At 34.5% G+C, this 14,854-nt stretch overlaps 1 protein-coding gene across 12 annotated transcripts in view; it reads right to left on the bottom strand.

Annotated features, from left to right (window-relative positions):
- Window positions 1–14,854, bottom strand: part of ccdc120a (coiled-coil domain containing 120a) — a 125,490-nt gene that overhangs the window by 19,976 nt on the left and 90,660 nt on the right. For 6 of the 12 annotated variants that reach the window (XM_017357413.4, XM_021478365.3, XM_021478366.3 and 3 more), the window contains exons 2-7: window positions 11,445–11,544; window positions 11,253–11,334; window positions 9,103–9,233; window positions 3,201–3,317; window positions 2,983–3,106; window positions 822–878 (exon numbers count right to left, since the gene is read on the bottom strand). In XM_017357413.4, the coding sequence (XP_017212902.2) occupies window positions 822–878; window positions 2,983–3,106; window positions 3,201–3,317; window positions 9,103–9,233; window positions 11,253–11,286 (463 nt within the window). In that variant the 5' untranslated portion in view covers window positions 11,287–11,334; window positions 11,445–11,544. The remainder of the gene's footprint in view (window positions 1–821; window positions 879–2,982; window positions 3,107–3,200; window positions 3,318–9,102; window positions 9,234–11,252; window positions 11,335–11,444; window positions 11,545–14,854) is intronic. The other 6 variants (XM_073910062.1, XM_073910066.1, XM_073910065.1 and 3 more) reach the window with 1 other exon arrangement.

Here is a 14,854-nt window from a genome sequence, read left to right as displayed (position 1 = left end):
GTGCCTTTTTAAACAGTGTATGTAAACTTTTGGTTTCAACTGTATATCTGTTCTTGTTCAATAAATCAGTTTTGTTCAAATGCACCAAAATATATTACCCATATAGACTGAGAAATGGATAATATTCATTTTTAAAATAGGGCTTACTTATTTGTATTATATGTATTTTTATTAAATATTTTTCATTCGTTAGTTCATTTTTCTTCAGCCTAGCCTCTGATTTATCATTGTGACACCCGATTATTAGGTCATATTATTATTATTTTTGTGTGTGTGTGTGTGTGTGTGTGTGTGTGTGTGTGTGTGTGTGTGTGTGTGTACGTGTTTTTGTGACATATCAGAACACAAATCTGTATTATGACATAGGTATGACACAGGTATTACAAAAAGGAGGTGAAATATGAGGACATTGGTGTAGTCCTCATTTCTCAAAATGCTTATAAATCCCACAGGATGAGTTTAATCAGAGAGTAAAGCTGCAAACAGTCTCCTGTGATGTTTGGGTTTAGGGGTAGGGTGGGAGAGGGCAATACAATATACGGTTTGTGCTGCATAAAATGAATGGAAACCTACGTAATGTACCCACTTTTCACAAAAACAAAGGTGTGTGTGTGTGTGTGTGTGTAGACGCCACAGGGACAGGATTAGTTGAGTGAGTGTTAATAACAGGCTCTTTGACTCATTGAAGTGAGACTGTAAATGACCCCCGCGGGTCTCTCCATCCACTCAACTCATCCTGCTATTGTAAAAGGGCTTCTTCTCTCAGCCTCTGGTGTTAATTATCCTGCTAATGTAATGCACAGATCCGTTCCGCAACTCACCAGTGTCCTGAATGGTGGAGTCAGACGTCGAGCTGCTCTCCGACTTCACTGTGTTCTCTGAGGACAGAAACATGGACATAAGTGTTAATATTACACACTCAGCTAAGTCACATAAACAGCTGTCAGGCATGAGAAACTCTTACAATAATAACAAAATGGTTGTATAACAGCACCTTTTCCAAATGCTGTTTTACTGAGAGAAGATTTTTTCAAGATACAACTATATACTATTATTAGATATTCCTTGCAAAATATAAGTATTCAGCTTAAAGTGCAATTTACAGGAAATATCAGGCCACCTAGACCAGGGATTCTCAACCGGTGGGCCTCAGCGATCCTGCAGGTGGGCCGTGAGAAATTAAAATGAACTCTCACTATTATACTATAAATTTTAAAATTTCATTTTTAATATGTTTTATGAAAATGATCGAAGTAACGCACTTTCTCCTGTTCTCTGATTGATTACTTCAAACTTGGCACAAACACAGCCTCATGATTGCGTCTGCAACTAATACACAAGTCTGTTCATTCGCAAACTATGCGTTATGTAAAAGTCTCTCTTTGTGTATTTTTGTGTGAACTATTTAATATACCCCCATAGTTTTATAACGGACACGCGTCCATACAGCAGGATCTAGCAAGGCTCAATGGTGTTTCTGCCATAGAAAGTAAAATAAACTTGCATATGAGCTTCAGACGTGCTCTGGCGGAGCTGTTCACTCTTCCTGTCAGCCATCTCTCAATAATATTCAGCTGCAAATCCAACCACCATCAGATCGACACATTTCAACAGATTTAGGGTGTTTTACTGTATTTTACATTTGTTTGTATATTTTTGAAGAGTAGATATTTAATAGTAAATATTCAGTCAGTCCAGTTTAAAGCAGAAGCGTCTTTTGCAATCTCTCTGTTGACCTGTGGTTCCCTTTGAATCTGTATATATATATATATATATATATATATATATATATATATATATATATATATATATATATATATATATATATATATATATATATAAAACTTATTTAATTATTTATTTGTTAATAAATATTGGTTTAAACAAGCATTTCATACAAAAATATTAGAAAAAATGACAGGTGGGCCTTTGATCGGAAAAAGAAGTGGGCCCCGAAGTGAAAAAGATTGAGAACCCATGACCTATGCAGTTAAGTCATTGGACAACTGGTTTGTTCTGTAGCCAATCGAAAATATATAGTGCTCAGCATAACTGAGTACACCCCATTTTGAAAATGAATATTTTTATCCATTTCTCATTTAATATATGTCCTGTATTTTTGTGCATTTAAACAAAACTGATTTATTAAACATATATATTTATTAAAATAATATTTTAGTCAATTGTAGGTAATACAATTAAATTTAAGCAAAATATTGCAAAAAAACACCCTAAAATTTTTCAACTAAACTTTTCAATTATTTGCTTCTCTTAATTTTTCCTATTTTTTTAAATTTGTATTTAATATGTTTCTGTAACATAAATTTGGGTTTACTAATTTTCGGAGCGTTATGGTAAGTTATTTTGTTAGATTATCTCCAGATTTGGCTTCAGTACTGACTAATCTAATGTTTATGCACAAATATAATAATAGCTTACTATTTTAAAAATATGAATTTAAAAGAGAGATTTTATTCCAACCAAACTCAAAAAAATATGACATTCCCAAAAAGAAAAAGAAAATAGGTAATATATATATATATATATATATATATATATATATATATATATATATATATATATATATATATATATATATATATATATATATATAAATTTCAATTTTTTTGTAAAATATTTTTATATGTCTATATAATTATGTAAATATTTATTTATATTTATATTTATTCTATTTATATAATTAAAATTATGTAAATACTTGTTTTATCTCTATATATTTACATTTGTAGAAATATTAAAGATTTTAACATGTGTTGCTTTTTTAATATATAACTTATTTATTTTCTGAGGCTTTACTCTAATAATAATAATAATAATAATAATAATAATAATAATAATAATAATATGTAAGAGACTTGATCAAATAAATCACAAATAATTTGTTGGTAACACTTGAAAATAATGGTTGAAACATGCACAAATGTTGTGTATTATTATGATGTGTGTAATCTACAAGCTTACCTGTGTGGCATCCTCTATGAACCGTGCGTTTGCTGTGCTGTGGATGCTGTTCTGCATCGGTGTGCCTGCGGAGGGCGCCGCTGAACAGGGTTTTCTTTGTCTTGCGCTGAGAGCCGTCCTCTTCCTGAACACAAACATCGAGCAATTCATGATATTTATCCATCACATAGCAATATTAAATCAGTGTCCACTCTTATTCTTCAAACAAGTCTGCACACCTCATTTTTCGTGTTATGTTTGGAGCTGCTGCGGGAAAGACCAGCCCTGCGTCTCACATGAGGAGCTTTCTCTCCGCTTTCCAGAGGATATTCATGAGGAACTTCACCTGTCAACTCCTGGGAAAAATTACAATTAAATGCACAAATTAACAAATAGACTGTGAAAAGTTCATAAAATACAGGCCTGGACAAAATTGTTGGTACCCTTCACTTTTGTCACTTTTGTACATATATTACATATATTTTTGTAATAAATTTGCTCTTTTATGTAAAATGATTATTGGAGAATTGATTTCTATTTCAAGCAAAACACCAGAATAAAAAAAAATATTTACATTTATTCTCATACACACACACACACACACACACACACACACACACACACACACACACACACACACACACACACACATATACATACATAAATACATCTATAAATATATATATTTATATAACAGTTCTGTCTGGTTCTCGAATCTGATTGGCTGATAGCTGTGACATATTTAAGTAATATCAGCACCCGTACAGCCTCTTTACCCTTTGTGTACCGGGTTGGACCCACTTTTGCCTGCGGCCTTGTGCCAACGCACGCCTCCCACCAGTGTCGATATACAGCCATATCGCACTGCTACTCGTGTGATATTGCTCATATATATGTCTGTATTATTTGTTTTTGTTTCGGCAAGAAAAAAAGCAGTTTTAATTTTTTTATTAGCCCCTTTAAGCAAATTTTTTCTTCAATAGTCGTTATACAATGACTTGCCTAATTACCCTAACCTGCCTAGTTAACCTAATAATCTAGTTAAGCCTTTAAATGTAATTTAAGTGTCTTGAAATAATATCTAGTAAAATATAATTTACTGTTTTCATGGCAAAGATGAAATAAATCAGCTATTAGAGATGAGTTATTAAAACTATTATGTTTAGAAATGTGTTGAACAAAAATCTTCTCTCCGTTAAATAGAAATTAGGGGGAAAAAATAAACAGGGGGGACTAATAATTTTCACTTTAACTATATATACACACACACACACACACACACACACACAGTATATATGTGCGTTTATGTAAATGTAATTATTTTTATTGTGATATTTTGCATGAAGTACAACACAATTCTCCAATAACCTTCATTTTACAAAAACAATATATATATATATATATATATATATATATATATATATATATATATATATATATATACACATATACATACACACACACACACACACACATACAGTTGAAGTCAGAATTATTAGCCCCTTTTTGTTTTTGTTTTTCTTTTTTAAATATTTCCCAAATGATGTTTGACAGAGCAAGAAAATTTTCACAGTATGGCTGATAATATTTTTTCTTCTAGAAAAAGTCTTATTTGTTTTATTTTGGCTAGAATAAAAGCAGTTTTGAATTTTTAAAAAACTATTTTTGGGACAAAATTATTAGCCCCTTTAAGCAAATTTTTTTTCCGATAGTCTACAGAACAAACCATCGTTATACAATAACTTGCCTAATTGCCCTAACCTGCCTAGTTCACCTTATTAATCTAGTTACGCCTTTAAATGTCACTTTAAGCTGTATAGAAGTTTCTTGAAAAATATCTAGTCAAATATTATTTACTGTCGTCATGGCAAAGATAAAATAAATCAGTTATTAGAAATGAGTTATTAAAATTATTATGCTTTGAAATGTGCTGAAATAATCTTCCCTCCATTAAACAGAAATTGGGGAAAAAATAAAAAGGGACGCTAATTATTCAGGGGGGCTAATAATTCTGACTTCAACTGTATATATACATATATACATATACATATATACACCTTACTAGTACCAGGTTGGACCCACTTTTGCCTTCAAAACTGCCTTAATCCTTCGTGACATAGATTCAACAAGGTACTGGAAATATTCCTCAGAGTTTTTGGTCCATATTGACATGATAACATCACACAGTTGCAACAGATTTGTCCAAGAGCCAATTGGGCAGAATCAAGCTCTAGCAGGGGGAAGCTTAAACTCCAGCTCCTCCTTGCTTGCACTTCTTCTACAAGTGATGTCACTGGGTGGGGTGGGGTGAATGCCGCATTGAAACAGCTTATAGGAGAATAGAGCTGGAGCTCAAGCTCCCCCTTATTGGAGTCCAAGTGGCTCTGCAGCGAGCAGCATCTCGATTTGTCGGCTGCACATTCATGATGCGAATCTCCTGTTCCACCACATGCCAAAGGTGCTTTATTGCAGTGGTCCTCAACCACTGGGCCGTTTTATTTATTATCTGAGTTTAAACGATCTTTTATTTTAAAAAGAAACATTATTAAGAAACAGACGCCTTTGGAAAGTTTTTTTGCTAAGGGGAAATGGCTCAGTGAAGGACGCACGAACGGAAAAGAAATGGATCTGCAACCTGTGAGTCACGAGACAAGAATTTACCGATCAGCTTCAGCTTGCATAGAATATACACATTTCCGTAGATTAATTATCTCAGACAAACACAAAACACCCAAACACTGCAGTGCTTTGTAATTTTCTCCATAAACTCGCTGTAAAATTGTCAAGCATTGACTAGTCTGCAGTGATAAAAAGGTTGAGGACCACTGCTCTATTGGATTGAGATCTGGTGACTGTGGAGGCCATTAAAGTACAGTGAACTCATTGTCTAATATTGAACTCACTGCTTTTGGATACTACAAATGTAACTGTAGCTAATGTCCACAAACTGTACTGTTTATTAAAATAAATTATAATCATGATCATGACAATGTAACCTACAATTTCAGATAAGTTTTCAGAGACTTTAGTGATTTTAACGCTTTAAGTCAGTCCTTCCAGGACTTTATAAATCCAATTGGTTTTGGAAAATTGTGAAAAAATTGTGTTTTCACAGCAAAAACACAACAAAAAATGACATATACAGTTAAAAGTCAGAATTATTAGCCCTCCTGTTAAATTTGAACTCTTTTATATAATATTAACCAGGCAAGTTAGAGTAGTTAGGGAAGTAATTGTATAACAGTGGTTTGTTTAGTAGTTAAATGAAAAATAAATTGCCTAAGGGGCTTATAATATTGACCTTAAAATAAAAGTAAAAACTGGTATTAATCAAGCCAAAATAAAACAAATAAGACTTTTCTCCAAAAGAAAAAAATATTATAAGGAATATTGTAAAACTGTCCTTGCTCCGTTAAATATCACTTGAGAAATATTTGAAACTGTATTGGAGAAAAGTCATCACAAAAGCAGTCAACTTAGGCTGCAAATTTAAAAATATGTCTCTGCTAGATCCTGGAGAGACTGTTTAAATACATGACTCCTATGAGACAAATAAAACAATCAAGGTTTACACTCAAACAGTGTAAAAGAAGACTTTAAAATGGTAAGCTTGTTGAGATACAAGTTTGAGCAGAGCTTAGCTGGGCATGTGGCGGCATCTCAGCGGCGTCACATGATCTGGCAGCTCAGTACTGTGTGGTTTGCCAGTGACACCAGAGAGAGATGCAGAGTTTATCATGTTGTTAGAAAACACTCTTATTGCCAGATAAATAGCATCTAGCATACTTATTATACAATGCTTTCCCTTTATTTTTGACTTGAAAGCACTTTGAAATGAACATAAAAACAGCAGGATTCCCTTCCTTTCAACTGTGGCTGTGTGTCTTTGCACTTTAAGCCATCTTCGAAACGTCTTGTGGACGCGCTCCATAATGATAAAGAGACACTGTTTTCCGAACAGCTTCTGTACATGTGATCTGTACAAGAGTTAAAGTGGACAGTTTAAGTAGGTGTGTGTTTAAACAGACAAATACATTAACCCTTGTGTGCTGTTGGGGATTTTTTTCATCCACTCTAGGGTGGTTTTGAGTCTTAATTTGGCCACAAACAATACACTCTGGGCAAATATACCACGCTCTTGTTATGTTTGGGGCTGCTTTTGCCCTATTGACATCCATTATAATCACATTTTTTGATTGCAAAGCCATGACACCATATAATTCAGCATTTTTCTGTTTTGGTAATTTTTCCTGTTGGAAAGAGGTGCAATGTTTACTGTTGATCAACAGTTGCAGTGCAAAAAAAAGCTTAGTTTGTGGGTTATATATGGACTATAGTATGTGTATGTGAAAAAGAAAGCACAAGAGAGGCAGTTGCACACTTATATCTGAGAAAATCAAAATAAGCAGCTCAGCTCTCAGTACATAAACATACACTGTAAAAAATAAATCCGTAAAATTTACGGTAAAAAAACGACAGCTGTGGTTGCCAGTAGAGGTGTGAACCTATACTGGTCTCACGGTTCGGTTCGGTTACGATTATCATGCCATCGATTCGGTTCAATTCGATATCTCGGTGCATCCCGGTGCATTGACGATGCTTTCCATATATAGTGTTATATTTTAGGGGGGAGGCTATAACAAGCTGTCTGTATAAACACACAGACACACAGCAACACACTGTCTCTCATTCAAACATATACACAAACATAGACAGCATCAAACAAACAAACAACACACACGCAAACAAACACACTTAAGCCCCTGCAACAGAGAGAGCTCGTGCTGAGCGGAGCAGAAAAACGAAAAAAAAAACCTAAAAAAATAAGCACTTTTCCGACGGTCCCTTACAGAGAGCTCCTCTCAGCACGAGCTCTGCCGGCTAAAGTAAACGCAGACTGCGAGGGCTTAAACGGAGCAGTGCTCATAATGTCGAGCGAAAAAAAGAAAGACAGCTGTGAAACATAACCAGCTTTGTCTTTCTGTAGGAAACGCACTTTAGATCTTTTTAGGGTAAGCGTTTTTTGAGTTATTGCCGTCTATAACTGAAAGTGTGTCAGGAAAATCGAAAACAAAACCAACTGAAGCGCGCTCATTTCTGGCGCCCCACTGGATATACAGCGCCTTAAGCCTTTGCCTATGGTGCCTATGCCACGGGCCGGCCCTGAGTTGGCTGAGTGTTGTAAATAACGGCGCTCACCTCCCTCGCGACAGAGCGCATAGGAGATAAATGACGTGACGACATAATAACCGGTTATGGTTATTACTGAATCGATACCGAATTGTCCGCGTCTGCATCGCGGTGCATCGAAGAAACAATTAATTTTGAGTTGCCAGTACTTTACATTTAAAAATACGGTACAAACCGTAAAAGTAATTTACCATTTTTACAGTAAACTACCGTATTTTATTAATTTATAGATGTAATATATCCGTATTTTAAATTAGCAACATCTACACATATTTTGTTACACAGTTAGACACGTTAACAGCAATTTGCTGGAGGTGATGAGCAAGTTACATAATGAACCAATGCTCATCACAAACAACTTTTCCCACAAGCAGAAAAATATATCAGTATGTAGAAGGTGCTCAGTGTCATTCTCACAGCTACTAAACACCAGTATGGTAACACTCATAAAATAAAGTCATGAAATAAACATTGTTTATTAACATTAGATGTAACATAAATCTCTAATGTACATAGCTGATGGGGAAACAACTAAAAAGATCCATAGTAATGTCAACGAAAAGCATAAAAAGTGATGTGCCATGCAGGGAATTCTGGGAAAGTCAATTTACGGTTATTCGCCGTATATATTAAGGAAACATACCGTTAACCAGGTTACGGATTTTTACTGTAGCATTTTTACAGTTTTTTACCGGTGAAATCACAGTCTTTTGTTTACAGTAGGTGTATTTATGCACACACACACACAACAATCTGCAGTTTTACTCCACAGAACACCATATTAAAGCCAGAAACATTTTTTGCACAGGCCTATTGTAAGAAGCACTTCGTAAATTACATTTTTGGGTGAAAAATCCGTTTAAAATCCCATTCTTCTTCTTTAAACTGGGATTGGAATGTGTGTTGTGCATCGTGTTGTCTGGTAACAGAAGTGTGTTTTGAGCTACTGACCGCCTCCTGCAGACACAGGCGTTTGAGTTCTGCTAGTCGAGTGTTGAGCAGCGACTGAAGGCTCCTCCTGCGCTCCTGCAGCTCCACCATCCGCTCCGCTCGCTGCTTACTGTCCACAACGGCCAGTACATCTACACAAACACAAACACACATTATATTATGGTTAGATTTCACATTAACATCTTTTAATAGTTTTGTACTAAGAAAAGAAACAATAACCGGTTTCAAGGTTTACCATGGTTTGGAAAAGTCAACCACTTAGATTTTCTGTTATACCATTCCTAAGGTATATGTAAGTATTTTTAAATTACTATTTTACTTAGTTTTTTAGGGCAACTGTATCTCTAGCAGAAAAAGACCCATCATATTAAGCCAGTGGTCACCAAACTTGTTCCTGGAGGGCCGGTGTCCTGCAGATTTTAGCTCCAACCCTAATCAAACACACCTGAACAAGCTAATCAAGGTCTTACTTGGAATACTTGAAACATCCAGACAGGTGTGTTGAGGCAAGTTGGAGCTAAATCCTGCAAGGAAACCGGCCCTCCAGGACCAGGATTGGTGACCCCTGTATTAAGCTATTGGTCAGACCACAATTCAGCAAACATTTGAAAAGCAAATCACTTGCGCACCAACATCCAGCACGCTATAGACCTGAACCGTGCAGTGGCTTTACTCTATATCCACAGAAAAGAAAGATGCCTTTTCAAAATGTAAATAAATCTGTGTATTTAGCCTGACACGTTTACTGCTCAAAAATATTTAAAATGTTTCTAAAAATCAAATATATTGTGTTTAATGGGGAGGAAAAAAAGTTGTAGTTTGTTTTTACCCAGACATTAAAAACAAAACAAAAAAAAACATGTTTTAGAGCAGTAATCTTAATACTGTCATACCGTGAAACCTTGATATTTTTATCCAAGGTTATAATCCCTTCAGAATCTTATACCTGCCCATGCCTATTTAAATGTAATGTAATGTGTATCTATATAGCGCATTTATTGTGTATGGCCATGCACCCGAAGCTCTTCACAATCATGAGGGTGGTCTCTTCACACCACCACTAGTGTGTCCATCCACGTGGATGATGCGCCGGCAGCCACAGGACAACGGCGACAGTGCGTTCACTACACACCAGCTATAGGTGGAGTGGAGAGATAGTGATGAAGCCAATTCAGTGGATGGGGATGATTGGGAGGCCCTGATGGTTAACAGGCGATGGAGGTTGAACACGTGAACACGGGGAGAACATGCAAACTTCACACAGGAATGTCAACTGACCCAGCCGAGGCTTGAACCAGCGACTTTCTTGCTGTGAGGCAATTGTGCTACCCACTGCGCCACCATGACGCCCATTGTGAAATATTGCAAATTAAAATAACAGATTTTTGTTAGAAAAATGAGATGCTGATATGAAATTGGCCCAGATTTTGGTAAAAAAAAACACAAACAAACAAATAAAACAAAACACAAAATGGCAGAAAATTTTGTTATGCGTAATAACAGTGGAATGACACGAGGAGAAAGTACTGTACGACTGAAATGTATTTAAATAAGTTGTTAATATCAAAATGAAAATAGCAGTTCCTTATATCATGTTTTCATTGTATTGTTAAGAAAGTGAAACTACATACTTATCCAGGATCATGTGAATAAGGTTATGAAGTACACTGTTCCCTTTACCGACATGTCCTCGGGAGTCTGTTTTCCATATTAAACTTGCGAAGTCTGAACTTACAAGGAGAGGATGCAGAACTGAACTGTGTGTAGGCTACTTAATATTGAGGAAAAGCCCCAATCAGGCAAATGTCTGCAGCCCCGCCTCCATTTTCAGATGTCTCCGTCTTCCCCCATTCACACTGGCACAGAGCAGCAGTGTCTTGGAATAAAAACGGCCTTTCCAGCGTTTCCAAAATGCTCCGTTTTCTGCACTCGAAAACTCAGATGTAGTGTGGACGGATGGCGTAACCGTAGCAAAACTTATGCGATTTAAAACAAAAACGCATTAGTGTAAGCGGGACCTTTGTGAGTACATCTGCTTTAGACAAAAACCAAACCCACACCAGACCAACAACTGACAAACCAAGCCTCTTATATAGAAAGACAAGTTGTTATCAGCAAAGAAACACACACAGGCACAAAGAGGGGCTCACCAGGGCTTGTTATCAGGTGACTTTTGACCTCCATGTCATTAGTTGTTTGCGTCTCCTCACTGCCTCCTGATTGTAAGTTTACCTTCAGAGAGAGAAGAGGACAAACAAAACACCACCGTGATTAATGTGTTCGTCAGCAGGCTCAGCTGGAGTCTGTTAAGATCAGACAAAGCATGCTTACACACAACTTACCTTCTCACCTTTTGGTAACAGTCATATGTCCTGCAGAGGTTTGGGCAGTACCGCGATTGACCTGAAGGAGGAGCCACCGCTGCAGAACACACTTTATGACCTGAAACATAAAAAAAAACACACTGTAAAAAATGCAGGGATCCACACTAGGGCTGCACGATATTGGAACAATCTGATATTACGATATTGAATTTTTCTGCAATAAATATGGGGTATTGTGATAAGATTATTTGAATAAAATCAAGATAACGATCTTAATAGACCCCCATATTCATCTTTAGAAAACATACTGATAATAGATAATATGAGAAAAGACATCATATCAGAGTTTTTATGGTGTGCTGACAATGAACTCGTCTGAAAATTCATATTGTAGGTTAAATGCATGGAAGGAAGATTTACAGTCTGAAGTTTCAGATGAGGACTGGGAAGAAGCCTGTACTAAGGCCCATACTATGCCTATAAATTCACATCCTAAACTTATACAATATAAATAGATAATGCAGATATATGTAACACCAGTACAATTAAATAAATATAATAAAAACATTTTTCCACAAAATGTGTACAAACGACAAAGATTTAATTATTTTGGGAAGAGATAAGAGTCATACAAAGATCATTTCAAAACAAATCCTCCTCGACCCAAAGCTTTTTTTGCTGGGCTTAAACCAGAAACCTCAAACTGTAGTAAAAGCGAACAAGTATTTAGAGACCTCAGCTTGCTTTATGCCAAAAAATGTGTAGCTTTGCTATGGACAAAGACCAAACACTACTCAATGGATAAGACAAATGTTGTCAAGCCTGAAAAAAATATTAGAAAAAATAAATTGCACAGTACTAAAAGCTAAACAGCATGTATTTAAAAACATATGGAGTCCTTTTAACAGATAAATTAAAGGTGTGAAATTAAGGGAGGAAGAATTTGATGAACAATTTCTATGCGGACAATGTAGTTCCAGTCTTACAGTTCTGTATTGATCCACTCTTCAATCTATACATTTACTGTACACTGTATTCAGTATGATAATAATGATCACTTTTGAATAGATTACCATAGAGCTGGAGTGGGACTCCTTTTCAGCCCAGGAGTTTTAGGCCCACCTCAGTTCACGACTGACTATAGTAAAATAACGTAATTTCCAATTTATTTTCTAATGACACTATCATGTCTTTTTCAAGGAAACAGCTGCTTTAGAACTTTAAATGTTTTTCATAAATTAGAGAACATTAAAGGGTAGCTAAATATCCAACACTGTTCTTTAAAACATCACACTGTCCTTTCCTGCAATATATGAATATATTCTGTGCAAAATTCTTTATAAACATCCAGTCCTTTGTAACGGTGGTCACGCAAAAATAAAATATGCACACCTATATAAGTAACCCAAACATTATTATGTCTTAATACTACAATGAAAAAAAAATAAATAAATAAATAAATAAATTGATTAATTGATTAATTAATTAATTTATTTATTTATTGATTAATTAAAATAAAATAAAATAAAATAAAATAAAATAAAATAAAATAAAATAAAATAAAATAAAAACTACTCAGGTGAGGTTTGAACTCAGGTCGGCAGCGTAGTAATGCAACAGGCTGACCACTGGACCACAATGGCGCTGTTCTGACATTGCTTTTGGAATAAAGAATAAAACAGGTGTTTAAAAACATTGTTATTTGCAAGACTCTTTTAACCAGAGTATTACTTTCTATTGATGGCTTAATCTTTTTCTTCTCTTTTTAACCTACAGGCTGCATTTTGCTCACGGAGCTGCAGTAAAATAATGAATAAAAAGAGTGAGGCTTTGGTCAAACAAACAAACAAACAAACAAACAAACAAACAAATAAATAAATAAAAGTGCAACTGCTGTGAGTGCAAGCAGCTAGGGACAGCGAAACGGACTGGCCCACCTGGAATTCTTCCAATCCTCCCGATTAGCCAATCCATTAAAAAAAAAAAAAAAAAAAAAATATATATATATATATATATATATATATATATATATATATATATATATCCTTTTATTTTGTATAATTTGTAAATATAGCAAGGTTATTGTAAAAAAAATGCATGTAAAGTGTATTTCAATGTGTACAAACTGAAAATTAAAATAAAAATATATTATGGCAAAAAAAGATCATTTGAATAGGACTATTGAAGATTTTCTATAGAGTATAACAGTATTCAGGTACAGAAATTGAATAATCACAAATGCAACAAATGCTCTTTTTTTACGTTGCTTTGTCTTATTTCTAATCCAAATGTCTAAAAATCTTAGCTCAAATACAAATATTGTTTGTTTTCAACTTTTTCTTTTCAAGTTTTTCTTTAAAACAAACAAAACTATCAGCGGGGCAAAGTAAAAAAAAAAAAATTGTTTATGAAATGTAGATATTTGGACCAGAAACAAGACAAAAATTCTATAAGTAAGAAAACATCTTTTTTTGCATAAATCCAAAAACATGAGGGAGTCGGACCCTGCTGAGATATCGATGTGCTATTATGTTGCCTGTGGTCATGACTCCGTGACTGTTGCTAAGTGAAGTGATTGGTCTTTAAAAGGCAAGTTGTTTTTCATTTATTTTAATATCCTGATTACACGACATAACACATCCATGGGTAATTCTTCAATTACGGGCACTTTTATGTCCTTTGATCATATATTCAAAAATATATATAATTTTGTTTAAATTCCTATTTCTTTGTCAAACTATAAAACCTACTTTACTTTAAAAAATTTACTACCTTTCTATTATATATATTTTTTTATATTATTCAACCTCCTTTCAGGTTTCAAAATCACTGTTTTCACCTTGTTGCACAGCCAGAGTTTTAAACTTCAACAATAAAAAAATAACATTTTAAAATATTATTTTTCCGGTATCTATTAATGTATCTTAATGAAACATTAGTGAAATAATTTAAATATTTTATAGTTTTTAATGCGAGACCATTATCAATATTATTTTTCATACAAAATATAGCTGTTGCACAGTATCAGTGTCATTTCCAAAACAACACTGTAATGTTGCTTTAAAAAGTTTGTGTGAAAGATTATTTAGGTGTTTTCTATAAAAATGAATAGTGCCGTCTAAGAACATCTTCAAGATGGAGGGAATTAAATTTTAATCAACAACACCTGAAGAAAAATCAAGGTAAATATTGCTTGATAAGGAAATACATTTATTCTACGTCATTTCCAAACATGTTGTACCTTCAAAAGTGTTTTCAAAAACCAAACAAAATGAAGGTAAATAAGAGTGTTTTGTATACATGAAAGACTTGTATCAATTCAAAGCTAATCGCTGAAGCTATCTTTCATTTTTTAACAATAAACTGTTGAAATGTCATTTCCATCACCACACACATTTAAATAAAAAAAATATTTTAAAAGTTCTCAT

This window comes from Danio rerio, chromosome 8 (assembly GCF_049306965.1).
Source record: "Danio rerio strain Tuebingen ecotype United States chromosome 8, GRCz12tu, whole genome shotgun sequence".
In the NCBI taxonomy this organism is placed as follows: domain Eukaryota; kingdom Metazoa; phylum Chordata; class Actinopteri; order Cypriniformes; family Danionidae; genus Danio; species Danio rerio.
Note: the sequence above shows the minus strand (reverse complement) of the source record. Positions and strands in the feature narration are given on the sequence as shown.